At 42.2% G+C, this 21,925-nt stretch overlaps 1 protein-coding gene across 7 annotated transcripts in view; it reads right to left on the bottom strand.

The window, feature by feature from the left end:
- RALGPS2 (Ral GEF with PH domain and SH3 binding motif 2) overlaps window positions 1-21,925 on the bottom strand; it is a 983,056-nt gene that overhangs the window by 284,426 nt on the left and 676,705 nt on the right. For all 7 annotated transcript variants that reach the window (XM_085601623.1, XM_085601627.1, XM_085601625.1 and 4 more), the window contains exon 11: window positions 19,703-19,793. In XM_085601623.1, the coding sequence (XP_085457749.1) occupies window positions 19,703-19,793 (91 nt within the window). The remainder of the gene's footprint in view (window positions 1-19,702; window positions 19,794-21,925) is intronic.

The raw sequence follows: 21,925 nt of genomic DNA, 5'->3' as shown, positions 1-21,925 counted from the left end.
TGGTTCAATCAGGGAAACTGAACCTTCTTGCCTGGAGAGTGTCAGGAGATCCAATGACCTCTCAGGGCTTTCGTCAACAGCTTCAATTCTCCTTGGCGAATCTTGGGCCCCCGGCACACACTACCGATACAACATTTGGAAATCCTGGGTTCGTTGGTGCTTGGAAAGGAACCTGGATTCCGTTCAAGCACCTATTGTTGATATAATCAACTTTCTGGTAGAACAATTCGAAAGAGGCCTTAGTTATAGATCTATCAATTGTTTTAGATCTGCCATCTCCGCTGGTTATTCCCTCGTCAACGGTAAGACAATTGGTAAAAACGCAATTATCTGCAGAGTTCTTAAAAGCATCATACTCAGAAGACCTCCTAAATCCAGATATCAATCCGTCTGGGATGTCAATTTAATCCTGGACCTTTTTTCAAATTGGCCTATTAATGCGTTCCTAAGCAATAAGAACCTTTCCATTAAACTCGCTACCTTACTTTGCCTAATTTCCTGTCGTCGAGTCTCTGATGTCAAAGCTCTTGAAATTTCTAATAGATCTTATAACATGTTCGGAGTAAACTTTGATCTCTTCAAAAGAACCAAGACCATGTCTAATTCCATCTTTTACCCTCGTTTTGATGCCTACCCTAAACTCTGTGTGGTTGACTGTATGAAAGAATACGATTCTAGAATGAATTCTCTTCGTCCTCCTACTGCAACGCAATTACTTATCTCCTTTGTCAAACCCCACAAACCTATCTCTTCCAGTTCTATTTCTAGATGGGTTAAAATTGTGATGAAACTAGCAGGTATTGACCTTAATATCTTCAAACCCCACTCTATCAGAAGTGCAATGGCCAGTAAGTCATTCTGGTCCGGAGGTAAGTTGGACGATATCCTCAAAGCTGCTGATTGGTCTAATGCTAGAACTTTTGCTCATCATTATTGCAAACCCATTCCGCATGTGTCCGATGTGGTATTACAAAGCTACCAACAAGCATAATGGTAGCCTCTTGTAATGAAATTGCGATTCTCCTATTAACATGACCAGAGAATCTGGATTTCATTAAAGACACGGAGGCTAACATTATCCCTCCCTCCTCTTTCCCACTTGAGGTTTTTGGTGCTTATGCTTCCATAGAATGTATCTACTGTTTATTATTCAAACTATTTTAGACATTGTTGACTTGTCATCTATCTCATGCTATTAAACACATTGTTGGCTTACTATCAGTCTTTTCTCTTGTTATAATTGCATTAATCTTTTTGATTGCTCATATCCTAGTCTTTATTTTATCAATTTTTACTCACAAGACTCCTCTTTTGCAGATGTTCCACGACGTCTCCTGGACTCGATCTTACCTCCTTCTTCATCTTACCTTCGTTGATTTTCTACGTTTTATCAAGATGTTCTTCATCCCTTCATAACAAACTTATCCTGTTTTTTCGCGATTTAAAAGAGGCTGAATGTTGTGGGCTCATGCCTTTTATTATTGTTAACGTTCTATTTGGAACATTTACTTTGTGATGTATGCGGCTGCTTGGTGACGCATTAAAAGTGATAGCATAATGTTAGCCTCCGTGTCTTTAATGAAATCCAGATTCTCTGGTCATGTTAATAGGAGAATCGCAATTTCCCAACACAAAAATGCCACTTATAAAAAGTGATAAAATATGCAAAAAGAACAAATGATTAACAGAATGCTTTACAATGTCAAACACATCCCCCGTACAAACATCTGGGCCTTAATCCATGGTTTTTTGCTCACCAAGCAATTACAGTTTGGGCCCAGCTATATGCAAAACAGTCTTGACTCTGCTCCCCATGGCAGTCCATGCTTCCATGCCCTGAAGGAAGATTTTCAAACTGCTTTCAATCATCACCTGGAAAACCGTCACGCATGCCCTGGTCACAAGCAAGCTGGACTACGAGAAATCCCTCTATGCTGGGATCTACAAAAAACTCACCACAAGGTACAGACCATTCAGAATTCACCAGAATCAACCTTAACCTCCCACGACGCACTTGCATCACACCACTCCACTCCTGACGGAGCGCCACAGGCTGCCAGTTTACAAACTAGTACAATTCAAACTCCTCACCCACACTTTCAAGTTACTACACAACACCTTCATTGCATTCTTCGACAATCACATTGCCTTTACAAACCTTACGGATACCTCCACTCGTTCGGACTCCTACTTGCACAAATCCCTTGCATATGGAAAACCAGATATGGCAGCCAAGCCTCCTCCTACATCGCTCCTAAAGTATGGAATGACCTTCTGTCACACATAGCACCCTCCTCCTCAGTTCTTGAATTCCGCATGTAGCTGAAGACCTGGCTTTGAGTAGTCCCTCTAGACCGTAGGTGTGGCTAGACTCATACCTGCTCAGCACCAGGATACACTCCGTGGTGATGGTGTGCTGTACAAATCTGCATAATGCACATAACAATGGGATCTCAATGTTGTGTGCACAGTATTCACAAATACATGAGGCACAATAACACTAATCTTATTTGGACTATTACAGGCACGTTAACAATCTGCAAGTATGTTAAGAGGCAAATATATAAAGGTCGGGATCAGTCGCAATGTCTAATGCATGCATCTGGAAACAGTCATAACATGAGGAATGTACACTAATGTGTGCACGTTACTCCCAGGTGACAGAGGTCCAGAAGTATATGACGCAGTCAGAACAAACTCAGTGAGCACATGCAGTTGCCTGAATTATGAAAGAATGTTCTTGGGGAACAATTCAAGCCTTTTCTCTTTTTCAGAAAACAGATAACACATACTGATTGAAGCCCTAATATGATCAATCTCCATGCAATATGACTTTCCCCGAAGGCTTGTGCAATGTGGTTTCAAGAACGTTACAGCGGAAAGCACCGGAGCCCACTAGCATTATAATAATCGATTTACACAGATGGTTGATGATTTTTTAACATAATATATAGTATATTGGAAATCGAACGGTAGGAAGCTTGTGTGTCCAAACCCAACAGGAAAAAGACCCACTACAGATAGTTTAGCAGAGAGAGAAAACAGACTAATTTTCCAGATGTCACCAATGTTACTCAGTCACAGTCCTCCATTAACCCCTTGAGTGCCCATGACGAGATGGTCTCGTCATGGGCCGCGGTTGCGCTGTGCCCATGACGAGACTATCTCGTCATGAACCCCGCCCGCTAATTCAACGCCCGGCACAGGGCGGGGAAAGGGCGGGGCACACAAGGGGTTAAGAATCTAAAACCAAAGTTTACAAATATGTGCAGCAGCACAGCAATGAAAAAAGGACTTATTTCCGGGGATGTAAGGCATACACCAGCACATAATTGGTAGCAATTTTTTTCTTTTTTATCCAGAGCCACAGCACAAAGACAAATGCTGCTGGAGCCATTCACCATCACAAAAGAATTGTGTCCAACACACATCACCTATATATGCAATGCCTCACTGAGCTTCCTCAGCCACATGTAAGCACGATGGCCAATGACAGTCCAGAGTAAAGTACAACAAATGACAAAGGATACGCTTCTGGCTACAACAGAATAGTTTGGTTCAGTGATGCCCAATCACTGGGTTCAGCCACAGGCAATTGGCACCCAGTATTGGGGACAACAGATAATGAGCACCCAGCATCCAGTCCAACGATGGGCAGTGCAGAAACAAAGATGATGGACGGAGGGCTGAAACTTTTCAGACACTCACCCCAGTCACAGATCTGGGTTGAATCCATCATTGTTCTTTAGCTCACTTTGCCACCCCAGTTCAGACCCAGACATATGCAAATCAGTCTTGACCCTGTCCCTCATGGGAAAAGTCCAGCCCGAAATGCCAAGCCAGGTCTTACCTGGTACGGAAAGAAGCATCCTGGGAACGGTTTCAGGGTAACACCCCTCATCAGCCAGGCTGGCTGTAATCCAGTGGCAAAGTGAGCAAGGGACCGACGTCTGGGCATACACTGTCAACTTAGGGCTAACTAAGCAAACACAAAGAGATGGGCAGTGACATTCTTGCAAGAGATCCGAGGAAAAACAAGGAAGCTCCACCTCTTGATTCTACAAGGTTCAGGGATGTTCGACTACTTGTCCAAACAGTAGGTTGAGAACCTTCAAGCAGTGGACTTCATGATGGCAAGACTGCACTGTACTGGGATCCAAAAATGGAAGGGGATGGTCCAAAAGAGGATACAAAAAAAGAAGAGTGAGGATACAGGAGAGCATCCATGATTGGCAATAAGGGCACACTATTGATCCTAAGGATGGATAGCAGTCTCCTACGCTGAGGGTACAGTGCAGTGGAGTGCCCAGCCAACCCTGGAACTGCAAAGCGAGCCTCATAGGTGGAAAAACATTTCTACAGCACCTTAAGACAAGATACCAAGTGCACCCCAATACAGATGTACACAGCACAATTCATCACTCAAGAAGAGTTTCTACACACAAAAAATGCAATGGCATGCTTTTTAAAATTCAGAGACCATGCAGGGCAGTTTTGCCTAAACAAAAACCATGAACCGAGAGAAACCAAACCCACTTGAACCTGTTGAAATAATATGCCATTATTCAAACAAAAGCTCTGGTGCAACCTAAGGTGGCTTTTAGGAGAAACCTCAATCTAAGAGACAAACTAGTACATAGCAGATCAGTACCACGGAAAAAGGAAAATCAAACAAAAATGGATGGACTTGCCCCTGTTTTAGGCAACCACAGATGTGGTAATTGCCATGCTTGCCCGTCAGCTATTACCATTCAGACATGGACATATGGGTCCAAGACAAGCAAATTAAAAAGTCACACCAACTGTAGAAGCAGTAATATAATATACCTCATACTCTGTCCTTGCGGATTAGGTTATATAGGTGAGACAGGGAGAGAGTTCAGACTGAGATTCTCGGAACATAAATCAGCAATTAGGACCAGGAAAACACAAACACCATTGGTAGGACATTTCTTGGACCTGTAACACAGTGAAACTGAGCTGAAATAGCTCATTCTAGAGAAAGTTACTCCCAAAAATGGTAAAGATATGGACAAAATCAGGAAAGATAGGGAAACTTTCTGGATTTTCAACTGTGACGCAGTCCGTAGGGGGCTTAATGAAGAAATCACTTGGATAGTGACATGATATGTCATTTTGCATAGTTTTATTTTTCAGATGTCACCTGCATCAATATACAGAAATACTGGATTCACTATAAGCTTTGTCACCACATTTCCACCTTGTGGACCACAGAAGAGACTCCTCATCAGTCTATCATAAGATTAGGTGCTGATTCATAGCATAATTCACTTTCTCATAACATATGGTACATAACATCAAACATATACATGCTGAGAAATTATGAATATATATTTAGACTACATGACACATTGTAAGAAAGATATTTTTTATGGCATGTTAGATTATGCTTGCCTTTGACAACAGTCACACATCTTTACAGCGGGAGACATAACTGTATCATCACTATCTCTTTGAATATTTTACTTTGATCTTGGAGTAATTCTTAAGACTCCATTATGGTGGAGTTTTTTGTTTATTATTCTAACAGCACCTTCGATTGTTTAGACGTTAGGAGAACGAATAAGACTACCACTACAATAGGTTTTTTTAATCACCTCAATATGGCGCCGTTTTTTTGATATATTATTGTTTCAACTCGGTTACTGCCTACACTGGTTTTCCAGTATCACGTGAATTTTTCTTAATCGATGCAAAGATATTTTTAAATCCAAGCTCTGATATACGTTTTGCTTGTCCATCGCGCTATATTAATACACTCATCATTTTCCAGGCTTTTTTCATCTGCCGGAATTTTCTGTGTAACTATACATGCAAAAAGTATTTTGCATATTTAAGCTATATTTTTATTTTCAAACTACTCATATCAGTTGGAAAATCGATATGCTTTTCAGAGTATTTCTATATACTTTTCACCATTCCAATATGGCGGCGTTATCAGGCTTAATGTCGGCCTTGTTTGAGTCTTTACTTATTAGCTTCCCTTTCACGAGTTGTTTTCTCGCAAGTTTTCCTTGCCCTATCGCACAAGAGCATCTTACTTAAATATTCTCCGTAGCCCGTTATCGATGTTTGTCGTCTATCTACCTACTCACTGGGGTACGGAGATCCTGTTGTAAACGACTCCAGAAAGGTAAGAATGTCGGCAGTTTAACGCTACTTGGTAGCTTTGATTTATACGCTATCCAAGTACTGTCAGTCTTTCACATTTCCCCCCTTTTTTTTAACGATGTGGTCCTTTCGTAAGTGCTGTAGCGATACTACATATAACTTCGTAACCCCTTTAAGGTTTTCCCGACAATTTCATAAGACATCGTATTTCTCTATCTTGTACGATAGTCAGTACAGCGTTTCCTATTTTGCCTACTTACACTTTAATACAGGGTCTGTCCAGTGTAACATATAATTGGCTATGTGTCTTTTACTTTGCAAAGTTAGATATAGCCCTTTGTAATTCTACCCGCACATTTCGGCAGGTTGTGCTTTTTATCTATATCTAGATTTCCATACTAGTAATTTTGCCGATTACGTTGTTATTGTAATATCTAATTTTTATGATAAGGATAACCATATAAGAATGGGTTCAATTTTATCTCATTGCATCAGACCCATAGCACTTCCGATCACGACGTTTTAAGGATATGCCGACTTTAGCATGACAGATATACTCGCTGCCAGATAATAACAAACAAATACCCTTTAGTAAGTATCCCTCCTTAGAGGAGGCTCTTTAGTTAGATATATTTCTTATTGGCCTTTGTTTTGTAGTGTATACACTTAGTTCTAGGGTCAAGTTTTTCTCAATTGTTTTATATAAGGGTTACCACTATACTGGGATCTTTGATGAGAAATTGTTTTCCATACCATTTTTATTTCCAGCTGGGAGTTTAATTGAGATGAAATATAAAACTAAGTGATTTCTGCCTTGCTTGGATAACTATTTCGATGTTGACAAGCATTGTTTTTTCTTTGAATCACGCCTTCGGGATTGGATCCATTATATAATTGCTTGCAATCTTCTGTATGGTAAGGAATTTTCATAGGGACATTTCATCTCAGTGGGTTCTAACTAGTATTAGGTATCGCTTACTCATATGTTTTCCCTTTCTATTTCTATAGATTCATCCAGCACATTGTTGGTATTGGCTTAATATTTGTTAGCCTCTTTTACCCACAATGAAGACGACTAGTATTCTCTTTCTATGTAGTTCTATCTATAGCCTATAGCTGATGGTAGAAATTTATAGATACTTTCCTACCCTCTGGGCTCTAGAAATCAGGCTGTGTATGAACTATCTTCAGTACATTTTTCAAAAGTGATCTTGTATATATGTAATATTATCCTTTTAAGGTCAAGGTGGAGGCTTTTATTTCTTTTTGAACACTTTTTTCCTTTAAACACCTTCTTTTTCCTCCTACATCATTTTGGGTGTATTAGGAGATTACTAAAAGTTTTGGCATATACGTGACCCACTTCTGTTAATTGTCACAGAACTTTATTAAATTGACGATTTGCTACCCATTTGTATGACTTAATAAATGCATTTGAATTTTTTCAGATGGCCCCCAGCTCTTTTGTTTGGGTTTGAGATTCATGCCTATTGGTCCTGAGGAAGGTGGTTTCCCACCGAAAAGCGCGTAGACCAAAATCAAGTGTTATCCTTGTGGATTGGTCCTGGGAGATACAGAGTCACCTGAAACAGTTTATTCTTGTTTTCTCTCCTATCTATCAGTCTGGACCACCAACAGGATTGAATATATATATATATATATATATATATATATATATATATATATATATATATATATATATATATATATATATATATATATATATATATATATATATATATATATATATATATATATATATATATATATATATATATATATATATATATATATATATATATATATATATATATATATATATATATATATATATATATATATATATATATATATATATATATATATATATATATATATATATATATATATATATATATATATATATATATATATATTTGTTTTAAAAAAAAAAAGTATGGGGATGACTGACATTTGATTGTAGCAGTGTGTATGGTGTGTTAGCTATGCTTATGTAGTTGTGGGGTCATTCTAATTAATGTACTTACAGTTCGTTACTATGCACAAGCTGTAATTCATGTCGGTTTTCTGTATCAACTGCAGATTCTGTTCATATGCACACAAAAACAGTCTTTTTTCAATAGATTGACTAAGAAATACCAGCAGATAACAGCTCAAAGCTGATGAAGAATCTTAAAGTGTTGAGAAAACATTCAATTGAAACCCTTTGAGAACTGATCTCTTGCGGGCTGAGGAATGCATGAGCCTGCAAACGAAATTAGGGTGCTACACAAGGCTCATCCAGGAGCTAAGTGTTGGGTTGAATTAAGATTCAATTGGGCATAGTAATAATATTCACACTCAATGTCCCGTCAGAAGTACTACTAGGTATGAACTTACATAAAGGTGAAACAAGACACTCAGAGTTAGGCACAACAGAAAATAAAAACAAAATTCTAGCACAGTCAGGAGCCGAGATGCTATGCAAAATAATTTTATAGTATACATGTAAAGCACTATAAACCAAGGAACACCTCGGTTTTTGTAAAATATTATCCTATAGTTCGGAGTAAAAGTACTCTGCCATCTCCCAAAAACTTCTGATCTCAGTTCCTTCTTACTGGCAATGTTTCTCAATGCCTAAAGGAGTCAGATATAAGGCTGCAAGTAAGGTAAGCTAGCAATGGAATACTTTCCATTTAGTCTTTCGTAGCAGCTCCTGGCATAAGAATGGACAGCTCACAGGGTCTGAACCCAAGTGCCTGCAAATGTGCCAAAAAATCACCAAGCCCCTAAACTACAACTCAAGGGTGAACCAGAAATCCAACCTACAAAAAGGAGAGTGGCAAAAAGACTTGTTTAAAGTCAGAGTTACAGTGCCAGTTAAAAGAGTGACCAGGGGTTTAGGGAGTTGGTAGGGTGGTATACGTTTTGGAAGGTGTTACAGTGGTGTGCCATCAAACTGAATGATCTTGCAACATATTATGGTAAAATATTCACCCATTCTCACACAGTTTATTACATCAAAGACGCCTACACACTAAACCAGTATCCAGGTTGTATGTTAATTTAGTTACTGTTTTCACAGAATATGACAAAAGACAGATACTACAATGTAGGGGTCCAGGTTTGTAGTGGCAAATGCCCAAGGCCATGAATGGCTATTTTGTTTTTGATGGGCAGAAGTACTTTAGATATAAATAGGGTCCTAATAAAACCCACAGCTTATTTACCTGGTTTAATCTTGCTTTAGAAGGTGGTAATAAATTGCACAAAACACATTTATACTATTGGATCCCTTTCATCTGTTGGTTGCACAATAACACAAACACCCTAAGTAAACTTGCAGAGCTGTCATTTCTGACGGGGGAAAAATGAGGACTGTCACAAAAAATAAAATAATAATGGAATGCAGGCACTGCTGTATGCACAGTGTAAATGCGAACTCTGTAATGGATTTCACATGACGACTATTTCATTGTGGACTAGGACCTAGAAAAGGGCCCCTTGTGGAGGTTGCGAAATTTACCTTTGCCACAACTCCATTACTTTCAGCCCTTGGCCGTCAGCAATTACAGCACGCGAAACTGCCACAACTTAGAGCTTTGATTAGAAATCCATCCTTGCATAACAATCTCACTTGAAAACAGCAGTTGGTTCTGAGGGCGAGCGTCTATCCACAAAGATATTCACAATAGCCGCATGCTAACCTGTGTTCCCAATTTGATATTGCTGGTTTACCACAACACCAGTTTGATGCTGGTAAAAAGGCTATCTGCTGGTACTGGGAGAATGAGTAATAATTGACAGGACTAGAATCCTAAACCGTAACTTTGCTTACTTTTATGTCCAGCGCTCTCCAACTTTCAACATGTGGTAAATATATCAAGAGGAAACTAAGGTAAAGTGAAGCAGTGTAGGAATAGAACAGAAAGCAAACTAAGCGCCACGGAGCGCAGTAAGAACAATAAAAATCAGTTGCCTTAAACGTCTCCCTACACATTTCCTTGATTGAAACAACACTCTTGTAAAGTGATGGGAGCTGCCATAGACCAAGAGAAATAAACAGGAATAAGGTCTAGATTAGAATGTGAGCGAACTTAAGCGAGCACCACTTGACCCAGCCTAATACTTATGCCCAACTGTAACCGTGTTTTCGCCTTAAGCAGCTATTGATGTTTGTATAGGTGGGGGTTTCACATCCTTGAACAAATGGAGTTACACTGGGAGAAAGAATGGAAGGGACATGTGATGTAAAGAAGCTTTTTTTTTTTGTCAAGTCTGGTAAAGTAGAAGGTATTGCAGACTGCGCCTTGTCGGAGCCCAACAGCACGACACACTACCAGAAATATTATTGGCTGTGGCCTGCCGTGCCAAATAGTTAATGCCGCAAATGAGGCAGCTGAGGGTCAAAGTAGTATCTCCGTCTATTGTCCACTGATTGTGCTATGTAACACACCTAGATGTCTACAAGTACAGACAGAGTAGTGTGAGACGGGTGAGTCCATGAGATACATCAGTAGCCCCAGCGATTTGATTTGGTGAGCCCCTCTTTATTGCTTTCTTTTGTTGGGTGAGTATGAGGTACCGCAAGGAAAAAGGACCAATATTAACCTTGCAAACACAAGGAGATGATGGATGGAGCACTGTAACTTTTCAGACACTCACCCCCAGTCACAGATCTGGGTTGAATCCATCATCGTTCTTTATCTCATTTCACCATATATGCAAATCAGTCTTGACCCTGTGCCTCATGGGAACAGTCCATCCCGAACTACCAAGCCAGTTCTTCCTTGAACCGGAAACAAGCATTCTGGGACCGATTTTGGGGTAACACCCCTCATCAGCCAGGATAGCTTGAATCCAGTGGCACATTGAACAAGTCACCCCGAAACCGGTCCTAAGAGGACCTGGTCTGGCAGTTCGGGCTGCACTGTTCCCATTGGGTGCAGGATCAAGACTGATTTGCATATGGCTGGGTTCCAACAGGAATGGCATTAGGAGCAAACAAAACGATGGATCTAGGCCCTGATCTCTGTACTGGGGTGAATTTATGACATTGTTCTGCACTCTGTCCATCAATTGTTCCTTTTGTAATATTAACCTTGGCCACATTATACACTCTACTGCGTGCATTGTTTAATGGCATTTACTGCTTCTACGTTGACCTGTTGTTTTTGACTGGCTTTGCTTGTAAATCCATTTCAGCTACCGGTCTATCTGTCTGACATTGAGATGATGATTATAATGGTATTCACCAGCTACTAGCAAAGCGCAGTGCTGATGCACATAATACATGCTGAAAAATTCACTAAACGTCCAATCCAGGGGGCAAGATATCACAGGACACGGAGTATGGCCAAACGTATAGTTTACCTGTCGGTGTAGTTTTGCAGCTTGAAGACTTTCTGGATTCACTATGCTGTGCATTATTCCGCCATCTTGTGGTTGGGTCCGGAATCGTAGTATTTTCTCTTTTTTTTCGTGGCCCAGGTGGGCGGTGACATCCCACCATTTGGTGTCCTTCACGACGTCGGCGCGCTTCCTGCGGAAGCTCCCACCTTTGGTCGCAATCTTTGGATTCTTTTTTCTTGTCTTGTGATAATCTGGTATTCTCTGTTATTTTGTAAAGTCTTGTTTATCATTAATCCTTTACCTCCCGTCTCATCTTTCTGGCGGAGGAGGGTGGGTTCGCTAGTGAATCCAGAAAGTCTTCAAGCTGCAAAACTACACCGACGGGTAAGAAACTATACGTTTTGCAGCGTGAATCTTTCTGGATTCACTATGCTGTGCATAGACTTTGTAGCGGTTTGTCCTTATTGTGGTGGCTGGGTGGAATATGAGCACTGGTTATTGAATATATGTTGTAAGACCTTCTGTCCCACTTGCGCTTCTTTGTTCATTGGAATAGCCACACAGTAGTGCTTAGAGAACGTATGCACTGAAGACCATGTTGCTGCTTGGCAAATGTCTTGGATAGGTGTGTTTGCTGATAACACAGTTGTTGCTCCTTTCTTCCTTGTTGAGGGAGCCTGAGCTGCTTCTTGTAACTGTTATCCTGCCTGCTTGTGGCAGAGTTGAATTGTTTGCGCAATCCATCGTGCAAAGGTATTCCTGGTGACTGGTTGTCCCAGAAAACTGCTTGCGAAGGAGACAAAACTGTTTTGTTTTCCTGCACTCCTTTGTCCTTTCTAAATAGTGCATTACAGCCCTTCTGGCGTCTAGTGTGTGTAGAGCCCTTTCTGTTTTTGTGGTCCGTGTTTGGTTAATATGGAACCGAGACACCACCTTTGGCATGAAGTGTGGATCCGTCCTCATTACAATCCTGCCCTTGTGTATTAGTAAGTAGGGCGCTTGGAGTGTGAGCACTTGCAACTCACTTACTCTTCGTAGTGACGTGATCGCCACTAAGGCGGCCGTCTTTAATGTGAGCATGTGGAGTGTAGCCTTGTGAATATGTTCAAAGGGTGCCTTCATCAATTGAGTTAGCACTACGTTGAGGTTCCACGATGGTGCTGGCATCCTCTTTGGAGGGGCGATTCTCTTGGCCCCTTCCAAGAATCTCTTCACCACTTGAGGTGAAGAAACTTTTCCCTGCTTCTCCTCTTGTGTAGGCCACCACCGCAGCCAAATGCACCCTCAGGGATGTGTCGCTTAATCCGCTTTGTTGCAGGTGCGTTAAGTACTTTAGTACTGTTGATTCTCTTGTGACCTTCCGTTGTAGCTTCTCCTTGATGCACCATAGGGAGTACCTCTTCCATTTTGCTATGTAGCACTTTCTTGTGGTAGGCCTCCCTGCCTCCCTGAGTACTGCCATAGTACTTGGTGGTAGTTTTAGGTGTGCAAATTCTAGGTCTTCAGGAGCCATGCTGCTAGGCTGAGACCCTCTGGTTCTGGGTGAAGCACCCTTCCGTTCTGCACTGTTAACAGGTCCCTTCTTCTTGGGAACCTGTGTGCTGGTTCTTGTGCCATTTCCACTATCTCCGAGAACCAGGACTGCCTGGCCCACTGAGGTGCTATCAGTATTAGCGTCATGTTGCTGATTCTGCATTTGCTGTGTACCCTGTGTATCAGTGGTATCGGGGGAAACGCGTATGCAAAGCTCTTTGACCAACTTATCCATAGGGCATTCCCTTGGGACCGATGGTCCGGTTGTCTGGATGCGAAGTGTTGGCATTTTGCATTCTGGTGTGTTGCAAATAGGTCTATTTGTGGAGTACCCCACTTCTGGAAAAGCTTCTCTATTTCCTGCTGGTTGAGCTCCCATTCGTGAGATGCCGACGTCTGTCTGCTGAGCCGGTCTGCTTCCACATTGTCCTTCCCTGGGAAATGTATTGCTAGTAGGTCTATTTTCAGTGGGATAGCCCATCTCCAAATTTCCAGTGCTAGCCCTGATAGTGGTACTGACTGTGTTCCTCCTTGTTTGTTGATGTTGAACATGGTGGTTGTGTTGTCCGTTTGGACCAACACCCTGTTCCCGTACAGCACTTTCTGAAAGGCTTTTAAGGCTAGGAATACAGTTTTTAGCTCTAGGTAGTTGATGTGTCTGACCGCATCTTGCTGCGACCATAGACCCCCTCCCCTTGAGCTTGTTCATGTGTGCGCCCCACCCCAGCTGGGAGGCGTTCGTTGTGATGGTCACTGTTGGAGTTGGTTGTGTGAATGGCTTCCCCTGTGATATGTTTTCCTTTTTCCACCACGCTATTTCCTGATGCACTGCGTGTGTGACAACCACAAGATCTTCCCAACTCCCTGTGGACTGTGACCCTTGCTGCTGGATCCATTCCTGGAATGGTCTCATGTGTAGTCGGATATTTGGGACCAGGTGGATGCACGACGCCATCATTCCCATCAGTTTGCTCGCAGTCCTCACTGTCAGAACTTGCCCCTTGTGGTAACGATGGGTTTCCTTCAGTATCGCCAACGTTCTCTTCCTGCTGGGGAACACTTTGGCCTGCATGGTGTCGATCTCTGCCCCTAAGAATATCTTGATTTGTTCTGGTTCTGTTGACGATTTCTCCCAATGGATCGAAAAACCAGTCTTGTCAGTGTTAGTATGACCTGCTGGATGTGTAGTCTGCATTGGCTATATGAACTTGCCTTTACGAGCCAGTCGTCGAGATAGAGGTATACATGTATCCCTTGCCTTCGTAGGTGTGCTGCGATAGCTGCTAGGCATTTTGTAAACACCCTTGGTGCGGATTTGAGCCCGAATGCCAGTACTGTGAACTTGTAGTGGCTTTGATTGATAACAAACCTTAGCAGGCGCTTGTGTTTGTGGTTGATGGGGATGTGTAAGTATGCGTCCTTTAAATCTATAGTAGCCATGAAGTCCCCTCGTTGTATTTGTGATATTACCTCTTGTAGGGAAGTCATCTTGAACCTTTGTGTTCTTATGAATTTGTTCAGAAACCTTAGATCTAGGATAGGTCTTAGTGTCTCGTCCACCTCTGGTACCAGGAAGTAAGTTGAGAAAAAACCCTTTGGTACCACCTCTATTGCCTCCGTGCTGAGCAGTTCTTGCGCTTCTAGCTGCAAGAGCGAGAGTTCCTTTGCTGAGTGTGCCCTGTTTCTTGGTTTTCTGTTCGGAGGCCGTTTTTCTAACTCTATACAGTATCCGTATTGTATGATGTTTTGATCCATTTGTCCGATGTGACCTTTCTCCATTCCTGGATAAAGTCTCTTATTCTTCCCCCTGCCAGTGTTGAGTGTTCGAGGTACTGTTTGTCGTTGAACGCTTAGCTGTAGTTTTCCTTTATGTCCTTCCGTCCACCTCAAGTTGTTGCTAGGGTGGGGGCATCTTCCTTGATGAAGTCACTTGGTTGAGGACTGTTGGCCTTCTCTCCGTGTTTGTCCTCATCCGTTTCCGCGCCCTCGAAAGGACTGTCCCCGGGGCTGGTACTGCCAGTTCTGCTGCTGCTGGCCTTGGTTGTTCCCTTGGTAGCCTTGCTGGAACATTGCCTCCTCTACCGCCCGACCTTCTCGTGGGTGTGCCTCTTCTCATTCCCCCTGAACTGCAATGACCCCATGGACCTTGCTGTTCCGTTGTCCTTCTTGAGCTGAGTCAACTTGTCGACTGGCGTGCCGAACAGTTGCTCTCCATTAAAAGGTGTGTTTAGGATGTTGCTTTGCACCTCTGGCTTGAATCCCGAATTTCTGAGCCATGTGTGTCTTCTCTTAGTCACTCCTATCATCATTAGCCTGCTTGATGTTTCGGCTGCACTCAATGCTGATTTTAGGCATGTGTTCGCCATGTTTTTCCCCTCTTCTACCAGGTGAGTAGCTCTTTGCTAGTACTGGTGCGGTAGATGTTTTAGGAGCTGTCCTACCTCATCCCAGTGTTGGTAAGTGCGCCTGTTGATCAGGGCGTTGGAGTTAGCAATGCGCCATTGGATTGCTGCATTTCTCTCCACTTTCCTCCCTGTGAGATCCATCCTCCTAATCCCCTTGTCTGGAGGTGGTCCTGCATCAGTGGGTACATTGGCCCTCTTCCTAGCCGTTGCTGCAATTATGGAGTCGGCTGGCACTGAACCTTGGATGTATGCAGGGTCCTGTGAAGAATTTTTTTATTTCTTCTCAGTCCTAGGGGTCACAGCTTTGCATGTTGCAGGCTCCTTAAAGGCCGCTCTTCCTTGATCCAGCACACTAGTGAGCATCGGCAGGAATTGGCTCCTAGTTTGTTGTGGCACTAGAGTTTCCAGGAGGAAACATGATTTTGGCTTCTCTTCCTCCCTTTTCACCCCATAAGTCTGTGCAGCCTTCTGCACGACCATGTTGTAGACCCCTATGTTGTCTGGCGGCGAGGGCCTCGAAGGGTACGTGTCTACCCCTTCTTCCGACAATTCTGTGTCGAAGTCTTGCCATTCCATGTCTTGTGCCTCAGAGGGTGTCGAGTACCGGTAGGATTGAAGGTCTCTGTCGCCTTCTCCCTCGAAATAGTAGCCTTCGCCCCAGAGTTCCTCGACTGGTTCGGGAGTTTTCGGGGGTTCTGCGTCTTCGTCGTCTCTTTCGACTTCAACTGCGGGTTTCGGCGGGATGGTGTATTGGCTCATCTTCTTGTCAAAGTCCTTTTTCCGCTGAAGGATGCTCGCCATTTCGGCCTTGAGCCTCCTCTTCCTCTCCATCTCGGCGGCATGTTTGGCGTCGAGGGTTGGAGTGCTTCTCTTCGTGGCCGTCGACGACGAAGTCTGCCCATCTTTACTCGGCACCGAGGTGTCCTTTTCGAGGAGAACCTTCTTCGAACTTTGTTTTTTGAGGGCTTTCGCCGATTGGGAGTCCTTTTTGACTGTCCCTGGAAGCTGTTGCTTTCATCGAATGTTTCGACGGCAGAGCTCCCTTCGAGGACTTTGCTTCACTTCTGGAAGTGTCGCTTGGGGCTTTTGCTTCACTCTTTCGAGTGTCGCCTGAGTGTTTAGGGGTCCACGACTCCCTTCGACGTCTTCTTATGGACCTCGACGACCGTGCAGTCCTCTGGTCCTTCGGTGATGTTGAGAAAATACTACGATTCCAGACTCCACCACAAGATGGCGGCATAATGCACAGCATAGTGAATTCAGAAAGATTCACACTGCAAAACTATCTTTTACGACTCTCTCACTTTCTTTCCTCCTCACCTTTTCAATTAGAGATAAATATTATACTTGCTGGAGGCAAGAACACAAAGCTCAGATGGGAAAGTCAAATGGGTGTAACAGGTACCGGACCGATCATAGAAGACAACAAAAGACCATTCTTTCCGAAGCTACTCTTGTTAAGGAGGGTGTGAGCACTGGCACTGAACTCCGTTGCTTGCAGGATCACAAAAACTCTTATGCCTCTGGAGCCAAAGGGTTAGTCACATTGCACCATCTGACTATAACTCAGCGAGCTGCTCACCTCCGTAGCTAACCACAACTATACATTCACTGAGCAGGCTGCTGGTTAAAAAACATGGAATACAAAAATGACCAAGTATTTGGATGCATGCTCCCTATTTGAGCCCATTAATTAATAACACGACCAATTGCATTTAAATATCTCGCCATTTATAGTTACCAAACAAATTCAGACCGAATAGTGGGCAATATAGGTAGATAATTTGGAGCTATGAAGAATACAATATGGCTGTGAAATGCATTTTCCCTATCATGGATGGGTATGATTGCATTGTCCAAAACGATCATATCCCACAGGTTGTTATATTTGTTTGATATCTGCCTGGTAATATGGCCCAGATCTCTATTCAGGGAAATGGACTCTGGTGACTCCAGCCCCTGTATTACAGAGGAGGCCTTTGGGGTACAAAACTATGAATATTACTATACAATACAGCAGCAGCATTACAATGCCAAAAGGCCGCCTACCTCACTAACAAATTGGTCTAAATACCTGCCAACAATATCTCCCCAACCCTCAAACATATTAGAATTGGTATCTAGTAGGAGTAAGAGAACCAACAAATACCTCAACTGAAAGCCATGACCATACAATAAATATCTGTTTATGCTACATGAGAAATGTACATATGCCATAGAGTTTGACTTACATGGGTTAGGAAACTGGTTGAATCTCTAACGGGCCTTGGCTGTGGACCCCTGGTAGAGGTGCTCTTTTGAGACGGTGTGCAAATTGTACACATCTGGGGCTCTCCCCACATTCAAAGAAGCACAAGAGCAAATACAGGGTGCTGTCAGGGCAATTTCTGACCTAAGGTTCATGGACACATACTGACAGAGAATAATGGAGTAGTGACATTGTCCACTCTGCGCACAAGCGCCAAACACTAAGAATGCATCTGCATGGGAGTCTGGCAAACACTATAGGTTATGTTAATATTAAAACGGTCCTCGTATATGTAGGTTAGCACTACGATGCTAGTGCAAAAACTAACGTTATTGTAACACCAGGTAATGCCTGCTTTCACCAGCAGGGTGCTATGTTTACAGAGTGTATGGTGTATAAGAAATGGTGATTGTGATCTTGAGAGGTATACATGTAAACTTACCATATGTTGCAATCAATAAAATATGTTATTAAAAAAACGACATATGAAGGTCCTCAAATCACTACCAAGCGCACGGGGCGCCAACAATCTTCTTAGGAACTCTAGGATGCTCTGCTTCTTAGTCCAAGTTAGCCCAATCAAATTCTGAGAACTTGCTCACTCCTCAGGACCAAGGACACTTCAGGCTCTACAAGAAGGAGCACAGAGGAAAGGTCTAGTTGCCTCCCCCAAGGTCCCCTGCTAATCACATCCAACAGTCTCTCAGCACATTCTGCAGGAACCAAAGCCATCTAAACACGGCAGGCCAAAAAGCGTAAGAGCCACCAATGCTCGCCTGCAAAGTTCAAGGTAAAATTTCATCCCCCGCAGTGTCGAAATGGGAGGCACCGGTCACATTATTCAGTAAAAAAAAAAAAAAGAAAAATTCGCCTCCCACCCTGCCATTACAGACTTAGCTCAAATTAACTTTGTTTTTTTCCCTAACGTTTTTCTTCTAATTTGTTCTACATTTGCAGTATACTGACAAGATCTTAAACAAAATCAGATGGCCTCTCCAATTATGCTGGAACACGGTCTCGAAAACAAAAAATAGAAACGGGTCCAGCATATGTAAACACCAGACAGAACTTTGAATGAAAAAAAGAAGGTGCGTAAAGAGCACATCGACTCTAGAGATTTGGAAGAGAGACAGCAAGTTAATCACTCAAAGAAAAATAAAGCCAAAAGGGAAAATAGGTAATGGGAACTGTCAGGATAGGTACCCGCAAAACGCTGAATAAAGCCTTGGTACTGGGAGTAACTATAACTCGTGCTCTAAGGTAACTAACTCGTGCCCTCGCCATGCACTGCTAATTACTACACATTACATCACTCATGAAATCTTCTATGACATTATAAATAATATCAGCGCAACATTTGCTGTAAAATTATTGATCCGAAAACCGTGCATGGCGGGGGCGTGAGTTATAGTTACTTGAGATAACTAAATAGAACTGCTGAATTTCTATGGTTTTGTGTGTGTAAAATCTGAACCTCAACTATAACGTCCCTTTTTTTAGTGTGTGTATAGGTGTGTATATATATATATATATATATATATATATATATATGATACACACAGCCATATTTTTTATCTTAAGTCTCCACTGATTTCAGCAAAGTGAACGTGCAAACAGGGCGAGATAGACCTACGCGTTTCGACAACAGCTTCAAATGGGTCACCACTACCTTGAATTATTGCCAGTAATGGATAAAAGTAGATAATGAAAAAATGAGTGTTGAGCTAAGGAATCCAGGAGCAACCCCTAGGTAAGAGAAGGGGTTGAGCGTATGGCAACCTCTTATAATTTAAAATATAACAATTAGAATTTGTGGTAAAAACTTAAATATTGTAACAAAATCATGTAAATGTGGGACAATCAGCACATAGAATAGTCTGGCAAGGAATGCGCTACTGTGTATTGTCTGGACTGAATTCACATATGAATTAGCGACTATTTGAAGCATAAAGGATAATAGTGACCCCCAAGAGTTTAGCATTGGGCAAAAGTCAAAACAAGTGTTACAGAACATGGTTACATCATGATTAATCGCGCACTATTAACTTACTTATAGTTGTCATCTTCCACAAACTTCTGCAGCTCTTCTATGTATCGAACTGAATTCAGATATTTCTGGACATGAGGCAACATAGGAATATCTAGAAACAAATGAAAGAAAGGATGGTACTAAAAATAATCTTAAAGTCTAGACCATTAATGATGGCAGACAGCACCTTAACTTAAAGACTACATTTAAGGCAAATGTTTTGCAGAAAATATAAGAAACAGATACATTAAAATATATGCTATTACATTCGCTTTTGCTAGCATAGATGATATACCACAATTGCGAAATGATGGTTAGGCAACATCTCATTTCAAGTAGTGCAGTCCTAGTTTAAATTGGCAAAATCGTTTTTCTACTTACCCATATGCCTCAGAAAACCTATTTTGTGGAGTATATTACTGAAATACTCATTCCAAATTTCAAATCCAATGACAAAAAAAACTTTATAACATCTTTCTCTCTTTATCATGGACAAACCAAGGTTTGATCTAAATTAGAATGCAAGCATCTAGTCCACTTCTGGACTTACCTCAAATTCCTAAGTTTGGTCCTTTAGTGCCTAAAGAGTATTGTATGGAGGAACTGTGGAAAGACAAAATATTTGACTTTGAGTTTGGTTTTGTAACTCTAGCCAGTGTTCAATAGATGGTCTCTTTAAGAGGGGAGAAACATGGATTCACCCCTTAGAATATTATACCATCGACTGTTCTAGTGGTGGGTGTTGGAGATGGCTTAGGTTACCTTTAAGCTAATCCTAGAGAAGGACAATGTTACCTATAGGGTGTCTTGATTTGAATATGTACTTTTGCATATTGGCACCAAACACCGCATGCACTGTGGAGCCCCTGTGCCATTCCCTTTGGTGTAAAAAAGGAGCCAGCAGGTATGCGCTTTCTGACGGATGGCTGTGAGCTTAGCAGGGTAGTACTGATAATGGCAAAGAGATATGGAGTAAAAGTAACTGAGTCACCATAAACTTCGCTTTACCATGCTTTTACATCTAGGCTTTTTGCCGTGCCTAGCCTGCGGGAAGATTCCACTGCAATAAGGAACACGGAAAGATGGAGTGAGGCAGCACTGGGCAGCTTTAGTCTAGGCCTAGTCACATTTTTCTTCACTGCTGGAGGAAAACTCTAGAACTTTGGTCAGCAGAATGCACAAGGTGCTGCCCAGATAGCCGCCAACATTTTCTTTACCAGGAACACCTTTAGAATGTTGCCATTTAAACACTGGTATGGACCCCCAACAACAAATAGAGGTTGGACTCCATGCAGAGCAACACTGATTCATGCAAAGTATTATCCACATATCAGTGAACATAGAAGTCGCTCAGATGACCCCACTCCCACAAAGGATCTCAAATAATTTTACTGACAAGTTACATCATGTGCTACCTCAAGATAGGTATATGGAAGAAGGCATTCCGACAGTACACTAGAAACATCCAGTTACTGCCCTGTACAACTGCCAATACATGAGTCACAGTCAGCATTTTACTTTACTGTGCATAGGGGAACTATTTTAAATTGCAACAGTCTAAGATGAAGTGAAGCCCCCTTCCAATATTTTTCTTTTTTAAACACACAAATAATTGGGGGAAGTGGGGGTTCATTCAGCCTCTATACTACCGCAGAGGTCTTTGTGATGCGAACTGGGGCAGAGGCAGCCTGAATAGAGGTGGCCATGGAAACTGTACACCACAGGTAATAGTGAGGACCAATTTATCATTAATGATCTTCAATTGGTAGTGGAACAAAAGCCTTTCCTTCCCCTGTTAGTCATGAAGTGGACCTTCTGGGACTGTGCTGAGGAAGTCAGCTGGGGCTTCACTAGGAGACCCTGGCTGAAGTGTGGGAAGCATACTGGTTTCCTCCTGTTTTTCCCCCAGAGTACTCGTCAGTAGCCGAGGTTAATTGAAGCATTCCATCCATCACTTGTTTATTTTATCTCAGTGTGAGGGGTATGCACCACGCTCACTGTATCAAAGACTCCAGCTGCACACTACTGACTAGTCCCAAACTGGTCGAAACCAGTCTGGGGCTTCTTATGCTCCCGTTAAAGGGACCTGGGTTGGTAGTTTGGACTGGACTGTCCATACTGGAGTAGTACCAATTCTGATTTGCGTGTGGCTGGTTCTGGCCTCAGGCAGCATGGCAAGCGTAAAAATACACAAGGCTCGAAGTAATTACCAGTGGCTGAGATTAATTTAAGCATTCCATCTAT

This window comes from Triturus cristatus, chromosome 4_2 (genome assembly GCF_964204655.1).
Source record: "Triturus cristatus chromosome 4_2, aTriCri1.1, whole genome shotgun sequence".
Lineage (NCBI taxonomy): Eukaryota > Metazoa > Chordata > Amphibia > Caudata > Salamandridae > Triturus > Triturus cristatus.
This window is presented reverse-complemented; position numbering and strand designations above follow the sequence as displayed.